Source organism: Haliotis rufescens, unplaced genomic scaffold (assembly GCF_023055435.1).
Source record: "Haliotis rufescens isolate VD_foot unplaced genomic scaffold, xgHalRufe1.0.p SCAF_96, whole genome shotgun sequence".
In the NCBI taxonomy this organism is placed as follows: Eukaryota; Metazoa; Mollusca; class Gastropoda; order Lepetellida; family Haliotidae; genus Haliotis; species Haliotis rufescens.
This window is the reverse complement of record NW_025964390.1, coordinates 440,708-467,168: the sequence shown is the minus strand read 5'-3', so window position 1 is coordinate 467,168 and position 26,461 is coordinate 440,708. Positions and strand designations below refer to the sequence as shown.

The 26,461-nt window shown below is 41.1% G+C and overlaps 1 protein-coding gene across 2 annotated transcripts; it reads left to right on the top strand.

Moving 5' to 3' along the window:
* Window positions 1-22,024, top strand: LOC124149161. Of its 2 annotated transcripts, none has more exons than XM_048391734.1 (13): window positions 1-151; window positions 927-1,162; window positions 1,773-1,862; window positions 2,856-3,014; window positions 3,724-3,788; window positions 4,564-4,693; window positions 9,489-9,576; window positions 9,939-9,987; window positions 10,120-10,170; window positions 11,104-11,181; window positions 16,468-16,521; window positions 17,491-17,765; window positions 18,872-22,024. In XM_048391734.1, the coding sequence occupies exons 1-13, from the start codon at window positions 1-3 to the stop codon at window positions 19,171-19,173; spliced, it is 1,728 nt and encodes a 575-aa protein (XP_048247691.1). In that variant the 3' UTR covers window positions 19,174-22,024. The 2 variants fall into 2 exon arrangements, with proteins under 2 accessions (XP_048247691.1, XP_048247690.1); XM_048391733.1 differs by having other exon boundaries at window positions 17,488-17,765.
* Window positions 22,025-26,461: the final 4,437 nt, after the last annotated feature.

Genomic DNA, 26,461 nt, shown 5'->3' with positions numbered 1-26,461 from the left:
ATGGCGGCTTCCCTAAACTCGCGGGAAGATCAAGAGACTATCGAGTCAACAGTAAACGAATGGCTTCTTGATTTTGCTTGTTACACGGCATGGAAAGAATTTAGGGAAAAAAGAGCCGTAGATGCATTTTCAACTCGAGATTTGATTCAAGGTAATTTACTTAAATAAGTATTTCCCAATAATTGTTTGGTTGTCCAGTTTTCGGTAGCCGAGTCTTCACTACAATGTAGTCTGTGTTCTTTACATTATGCGCGTGTGTGTGTGCGTGCGTGTGTGCATAGTTTGATCATAGTTATTTCCCAGTGACACTTCAGCATAATCTTTTAGCATGATTTTGTTTCTGCATGGATTTGCACTTTCTTTTATTCCTAAAGCAATGTTATACCAAACGATGACAAATACAACCTAAATGGAATTACGTCAGCCTAAGATTTCTTCATTTGGAATGATCACGATGATAATAGTTAGTACACGTTTCGATAGAGGCTGTGATAAAAGAAGCTGTGGCTGTTCCTTGGAGAATATTAGGGAACAGTTGACATGGTTGAAGTGTGGTTATTAAGAGCCTGAGCTTCCTAGACCTGAAGTTTACTAGTTTATCTGTTTATGGCCTCATGACTAGGCCTAGAAGCTAAAGTTGCAGGTCACAGACAAAGTGCCTAGTTTTGTTTGTTACTGCTCTCAGCAGTAATCCAGCTATATGACAGTGGTTTGTAAATAATCGTTTCTGGACTCCACAATCCAGTGATTGACATAATGAGCATCTATCTTCGTAATTGGGATATGATGACCATGGTGACATGCATCAACCAAGTCAGCAAGCCTAACCTCCCGACCATGTTAGTCACCTCTTACTATAAGCATAGGTTGCTGAAGACCATTTCTTCAATGCCGTGTCAAAACCTGCATCAATTGTTTGCCACCAGGAGTACTGTGCCGCCCAATAAAGAATTCTTCTGTGAAGAAGAGTCGAGTCCAGCTGCTGCTGATACTGTGCAAGTTGTCTGATGGAGAGGACTACGATGCCCGGTACACAAGCAACTCCAACCTGACTGTCTTGGAGGAGGTGCTGGCGTCCTTTGACTCCATCATCAAAGGCTACGACATGTCCACCAACATCAGAAAGCAGGCTCCCAAAAAACGTGTCGCCATCATGATGCAGGTAAGCCCACCTGAATCTCATGTTAAACATGTTAAAGTGATCTTATATTGTGGCAAATTGTGTGCCTATCTGTTTGCCTGTCTAACTTTTACATTATTTAACACTGCTATGAACCAGAATGCTTAAACTTTGTGAGGATGATCCCTGCTATTATATAAACGTTCACAGAAATATGATTCTGTAAAAATATGGGTACAAATGTCAGCTTCGTCAATTTGTCAGATTTTTTAGCACGTGTCATGTAATTTCATATGCAATAACCATGGTAACCATTGTGCATGTAGTATGGGTATGTGATATTCTGAAAAACACAAAAAAGTTTACGTTTTATGATTTTTTTACTCTGCTAAGGGCTATAATCATGAAATATTTATGCTATTTTGTTCTAAAATCATGATAATAAGAAAATAAACATGATAAAATATGTCATGAATTTAATTTTCATGTGGGAAAAGGACAAACCATATAATTTCTAAGGATGTCGACCGGCCTGCTGTGTTCGTGAATTCTTAATGAATATGTTCGGGCCAGGCCACTCAGATGCAGTTGTTTGGGGCATATATATATCCTGTCTTATGCTGTATCTTTAGAACTATTATTCATGTTGTAGGCAGTGTATGTTTGCTGCCGAGCTGGAGACTTTGATTTGGCCAAGGAAGTGTTTAACAGGCAGTGGTGTGACCTTGATGAAACTGAAAAGGTGATTACATGTAAATACAAGAGACATGAAAATGTCCAGAGCTTCATCATGTGTTCATGCTGGTTATACAACATGGTGGTCACTTATCCTGTGTTAGAAATTACGAATGAAAGTCTGTAGGGGATACCTTGGTTCAAATACTATAGCTGCAGGGATACATCTAGAACTGCTCAGAGACCGATATTCAGCACCAAGTCTGAAGCAATTGTCAGTAAAAACAGGACTAGCATTTCAAATGTTCTGCATCCATTCAAAATTTGTATGCGAATAGGACGCAATATTTTGTAACTGGTAAAACCCTGGTCTGTTTCAGAAATATAGGGCCAGGGGATTTGGTTTTCAGTCTGAAAAATCAAATACACAGAACCTTCTTGAGTTGAAAGTCCTGTCGAGTTTTAGACAAGTGGTGTACCCTATTTAACAGGGTTAGAAATCATTTTTTATTCTCATCATGTTATAAGTTCGCAAAAGTGATCTCCCGGAGTTGCCATCTACCTAACAGTAAAAGTGGTAGTCAACAAGGAAATGTCACTGGTCCTGCTACAGAGGTGCCATCTACCTAATGGTACAAGTGGTAGTCCACAAGGAAATGTCACTAGTCCTGCAACAGAGTTGCCATCTACCTAACAGTAAAAGTGGTAGTCCACAAGGAAATGTCACTTGCCCTTCCATAATGGTACTAGTTTCAGACTGGCGGACTTAGGTTAATTTCGAACCCTGAAGTATGAGGTGACTTTGTTGTTTAGTGCCACACACAGGGATAATTCTAGGTTGGGGGCTTGTGCTTTTAGCATGTATAGTCCCTAAATTTGAAAAAAGGCACCCTTTTTAAAATACAATGGTGCATTTTAACATTGTGCTGTATGGGCGTACCTCTGGCATATTTAAAATGTTCACATAAGGGCCCATGTCAGAAAATTCCTGTAGTGAAACCTGCACACATAATGTATTTTCCTCTGTATCTTGTCTTATCCATGTGGTCTTATGTTCCAGGCCAAGAAGTCGGTCGTACAGACTGTGCTTAAGTCCAAAAACTCAAAACACAAAGACCTTGTGAAAGAGACATACAGGTCCTTCCTGGACGTTATGGAAGAGTTCCTACATCTAGTCATTGACACAATTGAACACATCGAAGAACCGTTTTTATTGAAGGTATTGTATGATCATGATCATATGGAGACAGGGATTATCACTGTACAATATGGGGCAGTCGGGTAGCCTGGTGGTTAAAGCGTTCGCTCGTCATGCCTAAGACCCGGGTTCGATTCCCGACATGGGTACAATGTGTGAAACCTATTTCTGGTGTCCCCGCCGTGATATTGCTGGAATATTGCTAAAAGTGGCGTAAAACCATACTGACTCACTCACTGTACAATATCAGTTACTGATGCCTCTCGACCTGTGAAGATCTGAGTTAGAATAAGTCTTCAGCGACCTATGCTTGCAGTAAAACTTACTAAAAGGCGACTATGCTTGTTGTAATATGAATATCATCGTATGCCAATTAAGATTCAGGGTAGAATAGGTCTTCAGCAACCAATGCTTGCTGTAAAAGGTGACTATGCTTGTCGTAAGATGCGACTAACGGGATCGGGTGGTCAGATTCGCTGACTTGGTTGATGCATGTCATCGATCCCAATTGCTAGGATCGATCCTCATGATATCAATCACTGGATTGTCTGATCCAGACTCGATTATTTACAGACCACCGTCATATACTGGAATAATGCTGAAAACATCTGACTGGTCATGCCACTGGATGAGATAAACAAATTATCATGTGTTATTTAACAAGAAAGTCGAATATCCTCTACATTTTATTCCTGGTAACCGTATTTCCTCACATTGTTCCATGTCCCAGCTTGCCAAGGCCTATGTCGGAACAGATAGACGAGACAACAACAATCAAACACCCAGGAAAAGAAGGTACTTGCTTAGACCAGGGTCCACACAGGCTTCAAAACACTTAATTACATTTATTTATGACAAGGGGGCACGGGTTGCCCAGTCATCAACGGTCTGAGGCGCTGCAATTCGCTGTACAGTGTTGCGTCCCTTGGTCATGCCAGAAACCTAAGATCGTGGGTTCGAATCCTGGCTTGCCCTGATTTTGTTTTTAGGTTTGTCATCACCATACCCGTGCTCATGGGTCTCAACAAAGTGGGGGGCGGTTGGGTAGCCTAGTGGTTAAAGCTTTTGCTCGTCACGCCGAAGACCCGGGTTCGATTCCCGACATGGGTACAATGTGTGAAGCCCATTTCTGGTGTCCCCCGCCGTGATATTGCTGGAATATTGCTAAAAGCGGCTTAAAACCATACTCACTCACTCAATCAACAAAGTGGTAAATGTCTAAGACGTGCTATAACTGGAATACTGTTCAAAGAGGCGTTAAACCTAACTCACTCACTCACTTCTAACAACAAACATTTTCTTTGGTTGTCGTTTCGTGGCAGCAAAATGGTGTTGAAATGTCAAAAATTCTCATCATCCTATCATTGACAGGATCTTTGTTTTAGATTTACATGATGTGGCCATGGTCTTCTGGCCTGCTTGCCTTGCAAATGGCAACAATGTGTGACTTCAATTCAGGTTTTAGCATGCTAATTTTAAGAAAGGGATTAGAAGCAGAATATTCCACTAATTCTCCTTGTGGATTTTGAATCAGCTAATCTAGATGGAATATGCACTGGTTCGTTTTCAGGAAAGTGAATCTGCAAGACATCAAGACAATATCGGCCCTTGAAGGCATTCCTATAGTCAATGAAAGCATCCCCCTCTCACCCAACCAGAGGGATCAGTTCAACAAGAAGCTGGGCAGATACAGGAGCAAGGTTTGTCACTTACCACGAGAAACTGTTGATCTATTCCCTTCCTCTTGCGGACTTCAGAAGCAATCATCTTCCAAAGGGTTGGGCTGTGTGCATGGTATAGGTCCCCCACACCTCCTAATGGTCTGTGTGTTTTCTATTTGGGCAGTATTGGTCTCCAGTATTGGTCCCCAGTCACCCTTTGGTAATATGAGACAGGCTATGTACCCATTAACCCGCGCTTGTCTCCCTATGGTTACGTGAAACAGACTATGTACCCATTAACCCGTGCTTGTCTCCCTGTGGTTATGTGAAACAGACTATGTACCCATTAACCCGTGTTTCTCTCCCTGTGGTAATGTGAGACAGACTATGTACCCATTAACCCGTGCTTGTCTCCCTGTGGTTATGTGAAACAGACTATGTACCCATTAACCCGTGCTTGTCTCCCTGTGGTTATGTGAGACAGACTATGTACCCATTAACCCGTGCTTGTCTCCCTATGGTTACGTGAAACAGACTAGGTACCCATTAACCCTTGCTTGTCTCCCTATGGTTATGTGAGACAGACTATGTACCCATTAACCCTTGCTTGTCTCCCTATGGTTACGTAAAACAGACTATGTACCCATTAACCCATACTTGTCTCCCTGTGGTAATGTGAGACAGACTATGTACCCATTAACCCGTGCTTGTCTCCCTGTGGTAATATGAGACAGACTATGTACCCATTAACCTGTGCTTGTCTCCCTGTGGTTATGTGAGACAGACTATGTACCCATTAACCCGTGCTTGTTTCCCTGTGGTAATGTGAGACAGACTATGTACCCATTAACCCGTGCTTCTCTCCCTGTGGTAATATGAGACAGACTATGTACCCATTAACCCGTGCTTGTCTCCCTGTGGTAATATGAGACAGACTATGTACCCATTAACCTGCACTTGTCTCCCTGTGGTAATGTGAGACAGACTATGTACCCATTAACCCGTGCTTGTATCCCTATGGTAATATGAAACAGACTATGTACCCATTAACCCGTGCTTGTCTCCCTGTGGTTATGTGAGACAGACTATGTACCCATTAACCCGTGCTTGTCTCCCTGTGGTAGTGTGAAACAGACTATGTACCCATTAACCCGTGCTTGTCTCCCTATGGTTACGTGAAACAGACTATGTACCCATTAACCCGTGCTTGTCTCCCTGTGGTAATATGAGACAGACTATGTACCCATTAACCCGTGCTTGTCTCCCTGTGGAATGTGAGACAGACTATGTACCCATTAACCTGCACTTGCCTCCCTGTGGTAATGTGAGACAGACTATGTACCCATTAACCCGTGCTTGTCTCCCTGTGGAATGTGAGACAGACTATGTACCCATTTCCCCCCTGCTTGTATCCCTGTGGAATGTGAGACAGACTATGTACCCATTAACCTGCACTTGTCTCCCTGTGGTAATGTGAGACAGACTATGTACCCATTAACCCGTGCTTGTCTCCCTGTGGTTATGTGAGACAGACTATGTACCCATTAACCCGTGCTTGTCTCCCTATGGTTACGTGAAACAGACTAGGTACCCATTAACCCTTGCTTGTCTCCCTATGGTTATGTGAGACAGACTATGTACCCATTAACCCTTGCTTGTCTCCCTATGGTTACGTAAAACAGACTATGTACCCATTAACCCATACTTGTCTCCCTGTGGTAATGTGAGACAGACTATGTACCCATTAACCCGTGCTTGTCTCCCTGTGGTAATATGAGACAGACTATGTACCCATTAACCTGTGCTTGTCTCCCTGTGGTTATGTGAGACAGACTATGTACCCATTAACCCGTGCTTGTTTCCCTGTGGTAATGTGAGACAGACTATGTACCCATTAACCCGTGCTTCTCTCCCTGTGGTAATATGAGACAGACTATGTACCCATTAACCCGTGCTTGTCTCCCTGTGGTAATATGAGACAGACTATGTACCCATTAACCTGCACTTGTCTCCCTGTGGTAATGTGAGACAGACTATGTACCCATTAACCCGTGCTTGTATCCCTATGGTAATATGAAACAGACTATGTACCCATTAACCCGTGCTTGTCTCCCTGTGGTTATGTGAGACAGACTATGTACCCATTAACCCGTGCTTGTCTCCCTGTGGTAGTGTGAAACAGACTATGTACCCATTAACCCGTGCTTGTCTCCCTATGGTTACGTGAAACAGACTATGTACCCATTAACCCGTGCTTGTCTCCCTGTGGTAATATGAGACAGACTATGTACCCATTAACCCGTGCTTGTCTCCCTGTGGAATGTGAGACAGACTATGTACCCATTAACCTGCACTTGCCTCCCTGTGGTAATGTGAGACAGACTATGTACCCATTAACCCGTGCTTGTCTCCCTGTGGAATGTGAGACAGACTATGTACCCATTTCCCCCCTGCTTGTATCCCTGTGGAATGTGAGACAGACTATGTACCCATTAACCTGCACTTGTCTCCCTGTGGTAATGTGAGACAGACTATGTACCCATTAACCCGTGCTTGTCTCCCTGTGGTTATGTGAGACAGACTATGTACCCATTAACCCTTGCTTGTATCCCTGTGGTTATGTGAGACAGACTATGTACCCATTAACCCGTGCTTGTCTCCCTGTGGTTATGTGAGACAGACTATGTACCCATTAACCTATGCTTGTCTCCCTGTGGAATGTGAGACAGACTATGTACCCATTAACCTGCACTTGCCTCCCTGTGGTAATGTGAGACAGACTATGTACCCATTAACCCGTGCTTGTCTCCCTGTGGAATGTGAGACAGACTATGTACCCATTAACCCGTGCTTGTATCCCTGTGGTAATATGAGACAGACTATGTACCCATTAACCTATGCTTGTCTCCCTGTGGAATGTGAGACAGACTATGTACCCATTAACCTGCACTTGTCTCCCTGTGGTAATGTGAGACAGACTATGTACCCATTAACCCGTGCTTGTCTCCCTGTGGTTATGTGAGACAGACTATGTACCCATTAACCCTTGCTTGTATCCCTGTGGTTATGTGAGACAGACTATGTACCCATTAACCCGTGCTTGTCTCACTGTGGTTATGTGAGACAGACTATGTACCCATTAACCTATGCTTGTCTCCCTGTGGAATGTGAGACAGACTATGTACCCATTAACCTGCACTTGTCTCCCTGTGGTAATGTGAGACAGACTATGTACCCATTAACCCTTGCTTGTCTCCCTGTGGTTATGTGAGACAGACTATGTACCCATTAACCCTTGCTTGTATCCCTGTGGTTATGTGAGACAGACTATGTACCCATTAACCCTTGCTTGTATCCCTGTGGAATGTGAGACAGACTATGTACCCATTAACCCGTGCTTGTCTCCCTGTGGTTATGTGAGACAGACTATGTACCCATTAACCTATGCTTGTCTCCCTGTGGAATGTGAGACAGACTATGTACCCATTAACCTGCACTTGTCTCCCTGTGGTAATGTGAGACAGACTATGTACCCATTAACCCGTGCTTGTCTCCCTGTGGTTATGTGAGACAGACTATGTACCCATTAACCCTTGCTTGTATCCCTGTGGTTATGTGAGACAGACTATGTACCCATTAACCCTTGCTTGTATCCCTGTGGTAATGTGAGACAGACTATGTACCCATTAACCCGTGCTTGTCTCCCTGTGGTAGTGTGAGACAGACTATGTACCCATTAACCCGTGCTTGTCTCCCTGTGGTAATATGAAACAGACTATGTACCCATTAACCCGTGCTTGTCTCCCTATGGTAATATGAAACAGACTATGTACCCATTAACCCGTGCTTGTCTCCCTGTGGTAATGTGAAACAGACTATGTACCCATTAACCCATGCTTGTCTCCCTATGGTTATGTGAAACAGACTATGTACCCATTAACCCGTGCTTGTCTCCCTGTGGTTATGTGAGACAGACTATGTACCCATTAACCCTTGCTTGTCTCCCTGTGGTAATGTGAAACAGACTATGTACCCATTAACCCTTGCTTGTATCCCTGTGGTACTGTGAGACAGACTATGTACCCATTAACCCGTGCTTGTCTCCCTGTGGTAATGTGAGACAGACTATGTACCCATTAACCCGTGCTTGTCTCCCTGTGGTAATGTGAGACAGACTATGTACCCATTAACCCGTGCTTGTATCCCTGTGGTAATGTGAGACAGACTATGTACCCATTAACCCGTGCTTGTCTCCCTGTGGTAATGTGAAACAGACTATGTACCCATTAACCCGTGCTTGTCTCCCTGTGGTAATGTGAGACAGACTATGTACCCATTAACCCGTGCTTGTCTCCCTGTGGTAATGTGAGACAGACTATGTACATTAGTGTATTCAGTACACAAGTTGAGGTGGTGAAATGGGGTTTAATGTTGCGTCCAAGATTATTGCACCTATATAGCGACGTGCACACGTGTGTGTGTGTGTGTGTGCGTGGGTTCATGTGTGCACATGTGTGTGTGTGTGCGTGGGTTCACGTGTGTGTGTGTGCGTGGGTTCATGTGTGCATGCGTGTTTGTACAGGGTAACAACAAGTACAATCTTTAAACGTCATTTTGTATGACGCGGACGAGATCAAACCCTGGACCATCCACTCTCCGGGTGGATGCTCCACCAGAGCAGAGAGGTGGTCTAAATACAAAAGAAAAGGACAAGCCTTCATTTTCCCTGCTATAATAGTCATTTCAAAGAATTTAGAGTTGTTTTGGGTTGTGCGGGTTGTGTCAGGCAGTATTACAAACAGTACGTGATAAAGCATGTTGTGGTTGGTTTCAGACTGTGAACGGCATCGTAACAGCAGCGCTACAGGACACGAACAACTCCAACATGGACTACGAGTCTGAGGTGGACATGTCTGTTGAAGGTAACTAAAACATAGGCTCCATTCTACACTTGCAAAAATGCAAGTTTTAAACTAATCGTTTTTCATGCATTTACTATGCATTTCTCTTGCTTCTATCAATGCTGAGTGGATGGTGCTCATGGCTTGATTCGGTCGTTAAAAAGGGTGACTACACTGCAACACGGCTGTATGTTTTCACAAGTGATAGGAGGAACATATGTACACAAACCTGTGCAGTATTGACGATGACTAGCCCTGTGTTATCTCTGTTTTTCAGTAGATTTTAGTCGGAACATTAATTAGTTATATTTTTCTTGAAAATGACCAAAGAAATGTTGCTAAACGGGACCCCCTCTTGTGTTTAAAGTCTCCAACTTTTGCAGATGATGGTGACTTACAAGAGACAACCAGAGACAGTCCAAGACGTTCAAGGTATGTATTTAACAAATTATGCTGGTACATTAAAGTAAGAAATATGTAATCATTGCCTTGAAAAGGCCTTAAAATACACTCTCACTCACTCACTCACTCACTCACTCACTCACTCACTCACTCTTTTTACAGTGCCTCAAGAAGCCCAAGAAGTGATCATAACACTAAACACAAGAGTAAAAGGTGAGGAAAGCTGAATACAGTTGCTTCATGAAGTGAGAACTCAGTACATTGATCAGAAAGAATCTACCTGTCCTATCCTTGTGATCGCATTGCAATTGCATGGTGAGATTTTCCCGAGGCAAGGGAGATAACTGATTATAGGCAAGTATTCCGGAGTTACATTTTGACTGGACTAACGAGTCTATGCATAGTCCATCCAACGAGCTAGACATGGGTTCATGGACAACATGGATTTCAACATGCAGATTTCAGTCAACTGGGCACCGACTGATATTTTGCAAAATTTCATGTTTTTATTTAGGTGCTCAAGTGATTTGATGCACTTCACGAGGTAAGGACCATTTAATTACAATATAGATCTTGATTATTGATCAGATCGTTTTGACTGGGCACTGCCATTTTGGTTGAAGCAATTGCAAGTGATATGAGTGGTGGAATCTGATTGGTCAATATAAGGGGCATAGAAGGGACATAACTCGTAATAGCCACTGGTGGTGCTATGATCGAGCCTGGAAATTCCAGCCTAGTTCATCAAGGGCAGAAACTGGACTTTTATAGTCCATTGACACCCTTGCCTCGGGGAGATGCATGGTGAGCAAGCAAAACTAAATGGATCAGGTTGTCAGACGCCATGTTTTTGTTGGTTGCATTTCATTGTACCCTGATGACGTGGGATACTGGAACCTGATATCAGTCACCTGGTCACTGGATTGTCTGGTCCAGACTTGATTATTTACAGGCCATTGTCATACAGCTGAAATATTGCTGAGTGCGGCTTTAAACAACAAACACACACAATTTGCATGTACTACTTCATTTAGAACTTCACATCTTGCATTTTCTTTTGAGTAAACCGACTGGGCTTGTTGTTTAAAGTTTTGTTGACGTGTACAGAACAAGTATTTCATCGTTAATGGTTTTCTTTCTTTTCAGCCCTTCAGATACAAAAAAACTATTACTTTCAACACAAAAAGCAAGAAAACGACTTGCAAAGACAACAGAGTCCCTAAGGTCAGTTGATGGATGATGATATGATAATGATACAGTGTCATTAAAATCAGACTTTAGTTCTGGCTATCACTAATCCAAGATCTGAGGACATCCAATTACAGGACCCTACATAAGATGTAAGCTAAGATGTTGAACCTACATAAGATGTAAGCTTGGATGTTGAACCAACAAAAGATGTAAGCTAGGATGTTGAACCTACGTAAGATGTAAGCTTGGATGTTGAACCAACAAAAGATGTAAGCTAGGATATTGAACCTATGTAAGATGTAAGCTTGGATGTTGAACCAACAAAAGATGTAAGCTAGGATATTGAACCTATGTAAGATGTAAACTTGGATGTTGAACCAACAAAAGATGTAAGCTAGGATATTGACCGTACATGAGATGTAAGCTGGAATGTTGCACCTACATATGATGTAAGCTGGATGTTGAACCTACATAAGATGTAAGCTAGGATGTTGAACCTACGTAAGATGTAAGCAAGGATGTTGAACCTACATAAGATGTAAGCTAAGATGTTGAACCTACATAAGATGTAAGCTAGGATGTTGAACCTACATAAGATGTAAGCTTGGATGTTGAACCAACAAAAGATGTAAGCTAGGATGTTGAACCTATGTAAGATGTAAGCTTGGATGTTGAACCAACAAAAGATGTAAGCTAGGATATTGAACCTATGTAAGATGTAAACTTGGATGTTGAACCAACAAAAGATGTAAGCTAGGATATTGACCGTACATGAGATGTAAGCTGGAATGTTGCACCTACATATGATGTAAGCTAGGATGTTGACCCTACATAAGATGTAAGCTAGGATGCTGAACCTACGTAAGATGTAAGCTAGGATGTTGAACCTACGTAAGATGTAAGCTAGGATGTTGAACCTACATAAGATGTAAGCTAGGATGTTGAACCTACATAAGATGTAAGCTTGGATGTTGAACCTATGTAAGATGTAAGCTAAGATGTTGAACCAACATAAGAAGTAAGCTAGGATGTTGAACCAACATAAGATGTAAGCTGGGATGTTGAACCTACATAAGATGTAAGGTTGGATGTTGAACCTACATAAGATGTAAGCTAGGATGTTGAACCTACATAAGATGTAAGGTTGGATGTTGAACCTACATAAGATGTAAGCTAAGATGTTGACCCTACATAAGGTATAAGCTGGGATGTTGAACCTACATAAGATGTAAGCTTGGATGTTGAACCAACAAAAGATGTAAGCTAGGATATTGAACCTATGTAAGATGTAAGCTTGGATGTTGAACCAACAAAAGATGTAAGCTAGGATATTGACCGTACATGAGATGTAAGCTGGAATGTTGCACCTACATATGATGTAAGCTAGGATGTTGACCCTACATAAGATGTAAGCTAGGATGTTGAACCTACGTAAGATGTAAGCTATGATGTTGAACCTACATAAGATGTAAGCTAGGATGTTGAACCTACATAAGATGTAAGCTAGGATGTTGAACCTACATAAGATGTAAGCTTGGATGTTGAACCTATGTAAGATGTAAGCTAAGATGTTGAACCAACATAAGAAGTAAACTAGGATGTTGAACCAACATAAGATGTAAGCTAGGATGTTGAACCTACATAAGATGTAAGCTAGGATGTTGACCCTACATAAGATGTAAGCTAGGATGTTGAACCTACATGAGGAGTGAGCTAGGATGTTGAACCTACATAAGATGTAAGCTTGGATGTTGAACCTACGTAAGATGTAAGCTGGGATGTTGAACCTTCATAAGATGTAAGCTAAGATGTTGACCCTACATAAGATGTAAGCTATGATGTTGACCCTACATAAGATGTAAGCTAAGATGTTGAACCTACATAAGATGTAAGCTAGGATGTTGAACCTACATAAGATGTAAGCTAGGATGTTGATCCTGCATAAGACGTAATCTAGGATGTTGACCGTACATAAGATGTAAGCTAGGATGTTGACCATACATAAGATGTAAGCTTGGATGTTGACCCTACATAAGATGTAAGCTAGGATGTTGAACCTACATAAGATGTAAGCTAGGATGTTGACCCTACATAAGATGTAAGCTAAGATGTTGAACCTACATAAGATGTAAGCTAAGATGTTGACCCTACATAAGATGTAAGCTTGGATGTTGACCCTACATAAGATGTAAGCTAGGATGTTGAACCTACATGAGATGTGAGCTAGGATGTTGAATCTAAATAAGATGTATGCTAAGTTATTGAACCTACATAAGATGTGGGCTTGGATGTTGAACCTACATAAGATGTCAGGTTGGATGTTGACCCTACATAAGATGTAAGCTAGGATGTTGAACCTAGATAAGATGTAAGCTAGGATGATGAACCTACATAAGATGTAAGGTTGGATGTTGAACCTACGTAAGATGTAAGCAAGGATGTTGAACCAACATAAGATGTAAGCTAGGATGTTGAACCAACATAAGATGTAAGCTAGGATGTTGAACCAACATAAGATGTAAGCTAAGATGTTGAACCAACATAAGATGTAAGCTAGGATGTTGACCCTACATAAGATGTAAGCTAGGATGTTGACCCTACATAAGATGTAAGCAGGGTTCGCCCTGACGCAGAAAACCTGCGTATTTGACGCATAAATAATTGAAAATAAGCTAAAAATATTTTCTACTGCGTCAGTGTTGACGCAATGAAACAGCCATTACAATTAGTAAACTGAGACCTTTCCATTTGTCAGAAAGAAGATACAGTGATCCCTCGTTACAACGCTACCTTCGGGGTCCAAATAATTGATTAGCGTTATAGATGATCAGCGGTTAACTCTTTCAACACCATAGGCTGGTTTTCGGCCAAGAAGCATCGAGTCCCCAGACACCCTAAGCGGGTTGACCGGCCAAGCCGTAGTCACGTCAAAATAGAATATATTTTTATGGACCTACCTGTAATATCATTCATTTATTAAATCTATCACATTTCACAATGTCTGAAATACGTAATCCATTTCAATTAATAATTTTTTATCGATAAATTAAAAAATTATTCACTATGTCCCCGCGATGTTATTGAAAATAACATTCTCGGACACACATTTGGACAACGGGTCCACATCGAACATGTCAAAGAGCAAAATAAAGGCGTTTTAAACAAATCTTTAAATATATTATACAAAGGTTGGATATTGAACCGATGTAAGATGTAAATAGGATGTTAAACCTACATAAGATGTAAGCTAGGATGTTGAACCTACATAAGATGTAAGCTTGGATGTTGAACCTACATAAGATGTAAGCTAGGATGTTGAACCTACATAAGATGTAAGCTGGATGTTGAACCTACATAAGATGTAAGCTAGGATGTTGAACCTACATAAGATGTAAGCTAGGATGTTGAACCTACATAAGATGTAAGCTGGATGTTGAACCTACATAAGATGTAAGCTAAGATGTTAAACCAACATAAGATGTAAGCTGGATGTTGAACCTACATAAGATGTAAGCTAGGATGTTGAACCTACATAAGATGTAAGCTAGGATGTTGAACCTACATAAGATGTAAGCTAGGATGTTGAACCAACATTAGATGTAAGCTAGGATGTTAAACCAACATAAGATGTAAGCTGGATGTTGAAGCTACATAAGATGTAAGCTAGGATGTTGAACCTACATAAGATGTAAGCTTGGATGTTGAACCTACATAAGATGTAAGCTGGATGTTGAACCTACATAAGATGTAAGCTAGGATGTTGAACCTACATAAGATGTAAGCTGGATGTTGAACCTACATAAGATGTAAGCTAGGATGTTGAACCTACATAAGATGTAAGCTTGGATGTTGAACCTACATAAGATGTAAGCTGGATGTTGAACCTACATAAGATGTAAGCTGGATGTTGAACCTACATAAGATGTAAGCTGGGATGTTGAACCTACATAAGATGTAAGCTTGGATGTTGAACCTACATAAGATGTAAGCTGGATGTTGAACCTACATAAGATGTAAGCTTGGATGTTGAACCTACGTAAGATGTAAGCTGGATGTTGAACCTACATAAGATGTAAGCTAGGATGTTGAACCTACATAAGATGTAAGCTGGATGTTGAACCTACATAAGATGTAAGCTAGGATGTTGAACCTACGTAAGATGTAAGCTAGGATGTTGAACCTACATAAGATGTAAGCTGGATGTTGAACCTACATAAGATGTAAGCTAGGATGTTGAACCTACGTAAGATGTAAGCTAGGATGTTGCACCTACATAAGATGTAAGCTGGATGTTGAACCTACATAAGATGTAAGCTAGGATGTTGAACCTACATAAGATGTAAGCTGGATGTTGACCCTACATAAGATGTAAGCTAGGATGTTGAACCTACATAAGATGTAAGCTTGGATGTTGAACCTACATAAGATGTAAGCTAGGATGTTGAACCTACATAAGATGTAAGCTAGGATGTTGAACCTACATAAGATGTAAGCTGGATGTTGAACCTACATAAGATGTAAGCTAGGATGTTGAACCTACATAAGATGTAAGCTGGATGTTGAACCTACATAAGATGTAAGCTTGGATGTTGAACCTACATAAGATGTAAGCTGGATGTTGAACCTACATAAGATGTAAGCTAAGATGTTGACCCTACATAAGATGTAAGCTAAGATGTTGAACCTACATAAGATGTAAGCTTGGATGTTGAACCTACATAAGATGTAAGCTTGGATGTTGAACCTACATAAGATGTAAGCTGGATGTTGAACCTACATAAGATGTAAGCTGGATGTTGAACCTACATAAGAAGTAAGCTAGGATGTTGAACCTACATAAGATGTAAGCTGGATGTTGAACCTACATAAGATGTAAGCTAGGATGTTGAACCAACATAAGATGTAAGCTAGGATGTTGACCCTACATAAGATGTAAGCTGGATGTTGAACCTACATAAGATGTAAGCTAGGATGTTGACCCTACATAAGATGTAAGCTAGGATGTTGAACCTACATAAGATGTAAGCTAGGATGTTGAACCTACATAAGATGTAAGCTAGGATGTTGACCCTACATAAGATGTAAGCTATGATGTTGAACCTACATAAGATGTAAGCTAGGATGTTGAACCTACATAAGATGTAAGCTTGGATGTTGAACCTACATAAGATGTAAGCTGGATGTTGCACCTACTGCCTGTTGTAAGCTGGATGTTGCACCTACTGCCTGTTGTAAGCTGGATGTTGCACCTACTGCCTGTTGTAAGCTGGATTGCCCCTACTGCCTGTTGTAGTACATATAGTGTCTCATGTTCTACAGGAAGACCGTGCGGGATGTGCAAGCTGTTTCCTCATCTCCAAAGTCAAATGACAGGTAGGGAAAAAGGATGAGGACGACGAACTACAGTTACTTGTAAATGTTTCAATTTTGTTAAATGAATGAAAATTGAAATATAAGGTTTTTTATCATGTTTTCAGTTTGTATTTATTCAGCCATTTTTGTTCAAAATGTTATGAAATTTGGTATATGTTTAGTGGTGGGACAAAAATGTTTTTTTCGCGATAATAAGACATTGTTTCGACCTTTGTGTTTTTATATGCTCTTGTTTTCTCTCAAAATGCATATTTGGCTCTGCAAACAATTCCTCCTCTCAAATTTCCACAGTGAGGGATCACACATTGCTGAACTTCGGAATGTATGTTTTTTTACACTAGATGATGTCATTTGGGCCTGTTGTTCAAATCTTTAGTTTTAGTGTCCCAGTATTTACACACACAATATTTGAATAGCATTGCTGACACCAACTTTTGTAAAGTCGCTCTCTTTTTTTGGTAGTGTTAGCTGTTGCCTACATCTCTAGATGAGGTTCAGTGAGGTGGCACTATATTCTGTGTGAGGTGAGGTGACATGGGATTTAACGTCGTGTCCAAGATTATTCTTATGTGTGTGTGTCTGTGTGTTGTGTCTGTTTGTACTAGTCCGGACTCATGCTGATTTCATAGTGCTAGCCCACTGAGTTACCATGCCGCAGTTTAACATGAATACCCCACTCAGACACCGTATACTGACTCCAAGCCGACCAGTCCTTGTTTTAGCCCCTTAATGCCGAGCGCCAGACAGGGTAACAATCAAGTACCATCTTTTAACGTCTTTTTGTATGACGCGGCCAAAGATTGAACCCCGGACCTTCTGCTCTTCGGGCGGACACTCTACCACTAGACCACAGAGGCAGCCCTATGTTCTTTGCTGTTGCAGTGATAGGTTGAGGGATTAAGTTGTGTATCAGATGGGTGTAACAGATGTGTATCAGCTTGGTAAAAAGGAAAATGATTTTCTCAGCAGCAAGAGGAAAGGGAGTGGGAAATCCTCTGAGTCCGGGCAATCTGGAGAGGGAACTCCACGATCACGAACGAGCAACAGAGACCGATCCCGAAACAGTGACGGGGCCAACCGATTACGGCATGGATCTTCCCCACACACAAGTCCACTGAAGGACATCCGGGAGTTCCGTTACAAGAAGAATGTGCACAGAAAGGACCGCCACGTCTTTGACCTGCCCAGCTCAGACGATGCAGAAAGTGTGGATGTCACAGATGAGGAAGATTCTGAAGATGAAGGTAGGGTCATGTATACATGTTGCTGTTGCTCTTATGACAAATAGTCATTGGAAGAAACAAGACTGCTTTCAGTTTTGGTTGGAATATGGCCGTCGCTGCTGCTGATATTTCTATTGACATTAGAGATTATCATTCCAAATGGCCTTGGGGAATTCTTTTGGCACTTGTCATGTAAAGATCAAAGGTCAAATTCATGAGATAGAAAAAGAGTTGTTGCTTTTTCTCAAAAGGTATTGATTCATTTCTTATTAGACTTTGGTATGTACTTTCTCTAGGATGGGGCCCTGCAACAAATGTTTTTGCAAATATTCCAACACGAAATGTTGGTGCCATGTGTGTCAAAGGTCAAGGGCATCTTTGAGGTTATTGTGAAACATGGTGTCATTCACTGCCAGTTTCTGTTGCATTTGTATGATCCTGAAACTTGATTAATTGCTGGATCTTTGGAAGTCTTTTGTATGAAGGTATTGACGTGGTGGCACGTGGTCCTGTGCACAGGGCAGAGATCCCAAATCAGGTGAAGTTAAGCAACGTCGGTCTCGGAGAGTAGTTGGATGGGTGACCACGTTCAGTAGCTTGGCTCCTGAGAGTTTCTAGGGCTTCGGTCCTGCCCCACACTGAAGCACATGTACCACATGTGGTGTCTCCTTAGGCAAGTGACTTTGTTTGAAATGTGCCTCTGTTCACCCAGCAGTGAATGGGTACCCGGTAGGATGTGATGGTAATGTGGCTGTTAACCTTCTAGCGCCTCACAGGCAGTTGGGTTGTATACTCCCCAAGGAGCTGAGAATGAAATCGAGAGCTCACTGATCCATTGACCGGGGTAATAATAGTGTAGCGCTATGAGCATCCACTTGGTGAATGGAATCTGGCGCATTATAAATGCACTTATTATTTAAGGTCAATGTCTTGAATGCTTTCTGACTGGAAGTACCTTGTGGAATTTAAAGACTTTAGAGACTGAGGAAATTTCGTATTTACGAATTTAAAGTTTTTCACGTCATTGTTTTTCTGAACCAACCCGTTTCTTATCAGGATCTTAAAATTAGATAACCTGCTCATCATGCTCATAGAGAAATGAAAACTGTCTTTCCTATATGTCATAGTGTCATCCAGAAAACAACTTCGTCTGGAAGGTCGCCCCAAAGTGCGGCGGAGCTTGCAGCCTAAGCAGCCCAAGGTGAAGGGTAAGTATGCTGGTTTTACCGCCAGCAGGACATTCTGGACCCCAAAGGAAGAGGAGGAGTTCTTTAAGGCAGTGCAAAAGTTCGGTGTGGGAAACTGGGCAACAGTCAAGGCCAAACTAAAGACGTTCAGGTCGGGGATAGATCTGAAGGATAAGTGGCGGAATTTGGACAGATCTGGTAAATTGAGGACTTTGACAAAGAACTTTGGAAAAGTTTTGTGAGAGAAATATTTTAATGTCGATAAGGAGGGAAAAGCTGATTAGTTTTATACAAGAGCAACTCGCATCTACTTTTTTAGTGAATGGCCCATCATCCTCCAACTGCTTCAGGTTTACTGTGTGAGATGGTCAGTCTTTGCGTTTCTCAATAATATAAGCTTCAATCTTCAGGTTAGGTTTAGGCCATGGGTGGTCATCACTGTACTGAGTTGCGTCCTTGGTCATGGCAGAAACCTATGATCGTGCGTTCGAATCCTGGTTCACCATGATTATGTTTCTAGGTTTGTCAGCACCATACCCATGCTCGTTGGTTTCACTGAAGTGGTAAACATGTCTAAGAGTTGCATTACTTTGGGCTTTCCTCCCACATTAAGCTGACATGCCGTGATATAACTGGAATATGGTTCCGGCCGGCCTTAAGCCCAACTTACATGTTGAGATTAACATGATTAGTAATGGCGTCCTTGCTATCCAGGGTGAGGTTGTACAAAGCGATCTTAGCGCTAAGGTGATCGTAACTTCCATACCTTAACATACACTTACCACAGTCGTAGCACTAAGGTTGTCTTGTACAACAGTACCCTGGTATTCTGTCTGTAAGGATCCTGGAGAGAGTTCATGGAATGAAATATTTGTAAGAAGCAATGCAATGATATGGGTACAACGACATGCCTGATGGGTGACGTTCCCAAATTGCATTGATCGCTGCTCCTGTTGTCAACCTTGGGCTGCCAGATGCAGACTCATCATGTACGAGATATGTCATATATATATATGTAATATTGCTATTTGTAATGAACACAGTCACTGACAATGTGCAGGATTGTGATGACTCGACGAAAGATGGAAACTGTCAATGTAACGTAAGTTACCATGGCGTGATGACAAGTTGAAATATAAATATTTGACATCAATGCCATCGATGGTATTGATACACAATACAGAAATAAAATTATCCTTAATCGTATACTTCACCATTCGTCTTGATCCGAGCTACACCCATCTTCCAGGGGCAAGAGAGTTAACTGACTTTAAAAGTCCAGTTTAAAATGTGGGGAATTAAACCCAGACCTTCAGCGTGAGGAGTGAACGCTTTAACCACAAGGCTACCCAACCACCCTTTAACAACAAGAAGTCTTATGGGCTTTCAAAGTGTCAACACAATGTAACAAAACCTACATTATGATTATGATTGTGGGTTCGAATCCCGGTTCACCCCGATTATGTTTCTAGGTTTGTCAGCACCATACCCTTGCACGTGGGTTTCACTGAAGTGGTAAATGTCTGAGACCTGCATCACTTCAGGCTTTCCTCCCACTTTAAGCTGACATGCCGCAATATGACTTGAATACTGTTAAAAGCGGCGCTAAACCCAACTCACTCACTCACTCACTTTTCCATTCAGCAACTTCATCTTTGTCTTGTATCAGGGTTATTTTTATTAAATTAGGTTTCATACGTGGGGATGAAGTGTCAAGGAGACACATTTGCAATGATACTCATCTCCACCTCATGGTTCAACAAGATCAAGAATGGAGGTTGTACATGTAATCTGCCATCTGTTGCCCAATTGGACAATTGGTCTTATTTCAGAGGAACTCCAGACTTGAGTGTGTTCATATTTGATAACTATATTAATAAAACATTCCACTGATTTTGGATTTTGATGAAGTGGTTAATTAGGAGATAAACCTGTGTTTTGAAATTTGATGTAGTCCCAATGTGGAGTAGATACCTCTTATTTCAATTTGGTGGCATGAGCTTTCAAATGTATAAATCAAGCATTCTTCAATGTCATGGTAGAATTTGGAATAATTGTAACTGTCCAGTGGTTAAAGTGTTCGCTCATCACGCCGAGGACCCAGTTTCGATTCCTTACATGGGTACAAAATGTGAAGCCCATTTCTAGTGTCCCACTGCCGTGCTATTGTTGGAATATTGCTAAAAGCGGCGTAAAACCATACTCACTCACACAGTATTTACAAAAGTAACTATCACAATGAATTTGCATACCATTCTGACATCATCAGTCACCATGACATCACAATCAAATGACATCACTAATGTCTCTGCTACTGAAGCTGGTTAGCTGTACTTGTTACACTCAAGACACTGGTTATTACTGGTTAGAAACTGAAAATGTTTGAAGAATGATTTTGGATGACAAATAGATATCAAATATGCATGTATGAACACTCTTTGATAATCAACTTTATTGACTAGTGTCATACCCTTGGGTCAGATATTCTCTCTCTTACAATCCTCCTCTTGACCTTGTTACAAAATTGTCTCACTTCTGTCCGTGTCATTTCTCGACCACAGGTATGAACAAAAAATGATTCTGGAATTGTTTCGCACACGCATGGGAGATAACTCTAAATATTTCATCATGTTTAATGTTTTGCATGTGACTTTACTTGCAGTATTGATTTGTATTTATTGTACTGTACCTTCGAAAATGTGTCTTGTTATTGGATTGATTTTGCTAGAACCAAATTATTTGAAACAAGACACTGTTGTTATGGTAACTGACTTGACTGTGACTTCAGTTTAAAACTGCAGGCGGTTATTACCGTAATACTGCTAAAAGTGACGTAAAACCATACTCACTCACTCACTCATTCAAATATGCTGTGTAAATTGTAATTGTAAAGTTATGGACAAGACTGACAGATCAAAGTGACTAATTAGTTACCAAGGCTATTGATAAATTGTCTTGCTTGAATGAATATTGTGCATTCTTGATATATTTTCATAAGCATCTATGTGTTTGTTTACCTTTTGGATACTGTTAATTAAGACACACCATTTCCTGTATGTTGTGTTTACTGTAATAAAGTTGTTGATGATATCATATGATACAGTTGTTGGCTGTTCCTGGGACTAAAGAAACAATTGGCATTTAAAAACGAAGATCGAAAGTGAAATTATTGGAATCCGTGATTCTGACACTGTATCCAATGAATGCTTTGAGTTTCACAGCCATCTGTTCAAAGAAGCATTACATCAAACTCACTACCTCATGTGGTAGTCCACAAGCACCTTGTATGTGAGTTATATGTCTCAAACAACTATGATATGTATCTCTGAATAGATTGGAGACCGCCTCCGTGGTCTAGTGGTAGAGCGTCCGCCCGGAGAGCGGAAGGTTCGGGGTTCGATCCCAGGCCGTTAATAGATGGGACTTGTTGTTACCCTGTCTGGCGCTCGGCATTAAGGGGCTAAAACAAGGACTGGTCGGCTTGGAGTCAGTATACTGTGTCTGAGTGGGGTATTCATGTTAAACTGCGGCATGGTAACTCAGTGGGCTAGCACTATAAATCGGCGCCAGTCCGGACTGGTACAACCAGCCACACACATACACACACGTACACACACGTGCATGCACGTCGCTATATAAGTGCAATAATCTTGGACGAGGCGTTAAACCCAATTTCACCTCACCTCACCTGAATAGACTGCATAGTGTCCTTGCAAACATTACTGGTTAGGGGGCATGGGTCCAGCAGACTCAAGGTGCTGCAGTTGGTCATGCAGAGTTGTGTCTCAGAGGTGCCAGAAACCTATGCTCATGGTTCGAATCCCAGTTTATATTCTAGATTTGTCAGCATGTCTGTGCTCATTTTTGTGACAAAACTAGAAATGTCTAAAACCTGTTTGATAGGCATTTACTTAGAAGTTGACGAATGACAAAGTAGACACAATTTATGGATAACAACTTCACTAATACTGTAAAAAGCAACATTTCGGTATAGATCCTACTTATACCATTATTCTTGCTTGACAACGGTATTAATATCTATACTGAAATGTCGCTTTTTACATTATTAAAGAAGTTGTTATCCATAAATTGTGTCTTCTTTGTCTGAGACCTGCATCACTTCCCCTCACATGAACCCAACAGGCTACCAAATACTGAAATCCTGTTCAAAGCAGCTTTTATCCAAAAAAGAAAGAGGGTATTTCAATACCAATTTGTGATGACACAAGGAATGAAGAAGGTTTGTCATCACCGGAAGCCATCAAATACAATGTACAAAAGAAAATAAATAGAGGTTATCACGCGAGTGTGTTTGGGGATGGTAAATATCCTGCATTAGGAATAAACATTGTATTTAGCGAGCCTTGGCGAGCTAAATACATAGTGTTTATTCCTAATACAGGATATTTACCATCCCCAAACACACAAGCGTGATAACCTCTTTATCATATAATGTCATTCTTTAATTCTGTGCTTTAAAATCGCTTTCCCTCTCTCACAAACATTACCGAAACATTGCGAGTTTTCCTGGAATGCGCGCATTAATATTTATTACGTCACAGGGTAAGTGATGTGTCAGTAGGACGGTGACAGTAGCCAATATAGTTCCAACTGAAATCTGTTTCATATACAGTGGCGAAGCAACTTATACGCAAAACAACAGTTGTTTTTAATTGCCTTTCGTGGCAATCCATCGGTCTGTCCGCTAGAGTAACTGCCCTTTGTCAAAGGGAAGCTACTCTAACCCTAGTCTATGAGTCACGGCCACGGTCAGACGTTGTTGACAGTCGGTCTGTCCTTTCATAACGTTAAAAAGTGTAGTCAGATGTACACACAGCGACAAATCGAAACAAGGTAACAGTTCAAACATATTTCGGCCGAATCCAACCATTTTGATTTGTGGAGAAGGTTTCAAGCCACAGAGGTCTACAAGCACAGATATGACTACTGATCCCGCTTGGCTAGGCCTCGTGCCCTCGCAAAATTGTTTCGAAATTTATATCTCGAAAGTTGCCAAAACTTATAAAATGCCTTAGCTACGTCACGGTTAGACACTGATTTTCAGTATATTAGACTGTTCGTTTGATAATGATAGCAATTATCCCTGTAGTTTATCCAGATTCACGATGGTTAATTCTGACTCGGTCGCCGAATGACAAGGGCGACGCCATGTTTGTTTATAAACAGTGAAAGTAGTCCTACTTGACCTTTGGTATTTGCATCTCTATCCGCATATGACCCCAACGGATATCGTTTTTATCCGTTGGCTTTATCCTGCCGAGAAACCTACCCATTATATGATAAATGTACATATGTGTCCACATGTGAAGACAGCAACAGAAATTGATGAAAGCAGTTTTGTGTATTTGTCATACACAATGTAACAAATGCCTCCAAAAACTGTTTATCAATGTTTGTAGATGTATAACTCTTGACTCTGCTGAAGAAGTTGCATGTTCCTCATCAGCAAGATCTACTTCAACAAGTGGGCTTCTATGGATTTGAGGAAGTTGAGAGAGTGAATTTATGCTTTACGTCACATCGGCAATATTTCAGCCATATGGTGACGAGAAGTTATACATTATTTACACATATATTTAAACTAAATAAAACATGTCATCGTTGAACAGTAAAATTACTAGAATATCAAAGATTAATATTTAAAACTAGCATACAACCATAATAAGATCACTAAATGAAACAGTACAATGTGAAAAAGGCCTACAGTTGGTTGGTTGGTTTGTTGTTTTACGCCGCACTCAGCAATATTCCAGCTATGTGACAGCGGTCCGTAAATAATCAAGTCTGGACCAGACAATCCAGTGATTTTATTCAAAGGTGAGGATCTTCCATTTTGTATCCCTTGCGATGACGGTCAAGCATGTCCTGCTTGACTGCTTTGATGTTTCCATCACATGGGATAACTATTTCAAAGTTTCAGGCATCAAGGATCTTTTTAATCAGGTAAGTTCTCGTTTAATTCTTCTTCTTTTTCTTTTTTTAAAGGAAATTCAATTGATCCATATATTTTGATTGTTATGTTTTGTAATAAAATAAATTTATTTTTATAATTGGTTGAATAAATCAGTAACTTAGATTGTAAGGGGCTATATCCTTGAAGGGGGCTAAAGTAGTGTAAAATTATTGTCCCCCTGAGAGGGTATGTAAGACCACGTCTTTCAAAGTATGTTTATTTCTGCCACGTTTTTATTCGTAGTATATATGTTCATTTAACTTGTCAATTTAACATTTAAATTTGTCAATAATCGCCAACAGCTGAAGGGTCCATGCAGGTAGCAAAAGTTATGTATGTCCCCATGGACCTAGCATGGTGATTTACCTTGAGATGCTGGCGATCTATAGCCCCTTTTCGACCTGTGAAGATCCAGGGTAGAATAGGCCTTCAGCAACCCATGCTTGCCGTAAAAGGCGACTATGCTTGTCGTAAAAGGCGACTAAGGGGATCGGGTGGTCAGGCTCGCTGACTTGGTTGATGCATGTCATCGTATCCCAATTGCGTGGATCAATGCTCATGATGTCAATCACTGGATTGTCTGGTCCAGACTCGATTATTTACAGACCGCCGTCATATAGCTGGAATATTGCTGAGTGCGGCGTTAAACAACAAACAAACAAACAACCAACCTTCTTGCCTAAATGGCCTTTCCCCTAATTTCACATGGATGTTATCTATGAGGATGTCCAACTTATGTTAATCTCTTTTATGTATTAACATGTAACTGTTAATCCTTGATCAAACATATAATTATGTACCATGCTCAGATTACTATCCCCCGCCACGAGTGAGTGAGTGAGTGAATGAGTTGGGTTTAACGCCGCTTTTAACAGTATTCCAGTTATATCGCGGCGTGACAGCTTAATGTGGGAGGAAAGCCCGAAGTGATGCTGAAACCCACGAGCACGGGTATGGTGCTGACAAACCTAGAAACATAACATAATCGGGACGAAGCGGGATTCGAACTCACAATCATAGGTTTCTGGCGTGCCCAAGGGACGCAACCCTGCACAGCGAATTGCCTTGCTTTAGACGACTTCGGGCTTTCCTCCCACATTAAGCTGGAATAACTGGAATAATGTTAAAAGCGGCGTTAAACCCAAGTCACTCACTCACTCCTCTGGTCGAGTGCTAAGACGGATATATTACAAACGCTTCGTTCAGTTCATCTCCCATCTTATTGCATGATGAGGGCATCCATATTTGTTTATGTGTTTCTCATCTCCAACATCAACCAGCAAGGGAGCGGGCGGTCGAAATAAATGGAAAAAAATAAGTAAATAAAAACAACAACTGTTTTTCACGAACTGAAAGTCAGAACACTTGGTAATCGTCTTGAACTGAATTTATGTCGTAGATCGAGTCACTTTGCTACAATCCCGGACTTGTATTTATAGGTCCGTGCTACAATACGAAGTTTTAATAAGTATTGAAAGATCATCTGACCAGAGTTTTATATGAGTGTGCAATGGTGGGAGTATTTTTTAATCACATTTGGGCATAAATGTCCACAG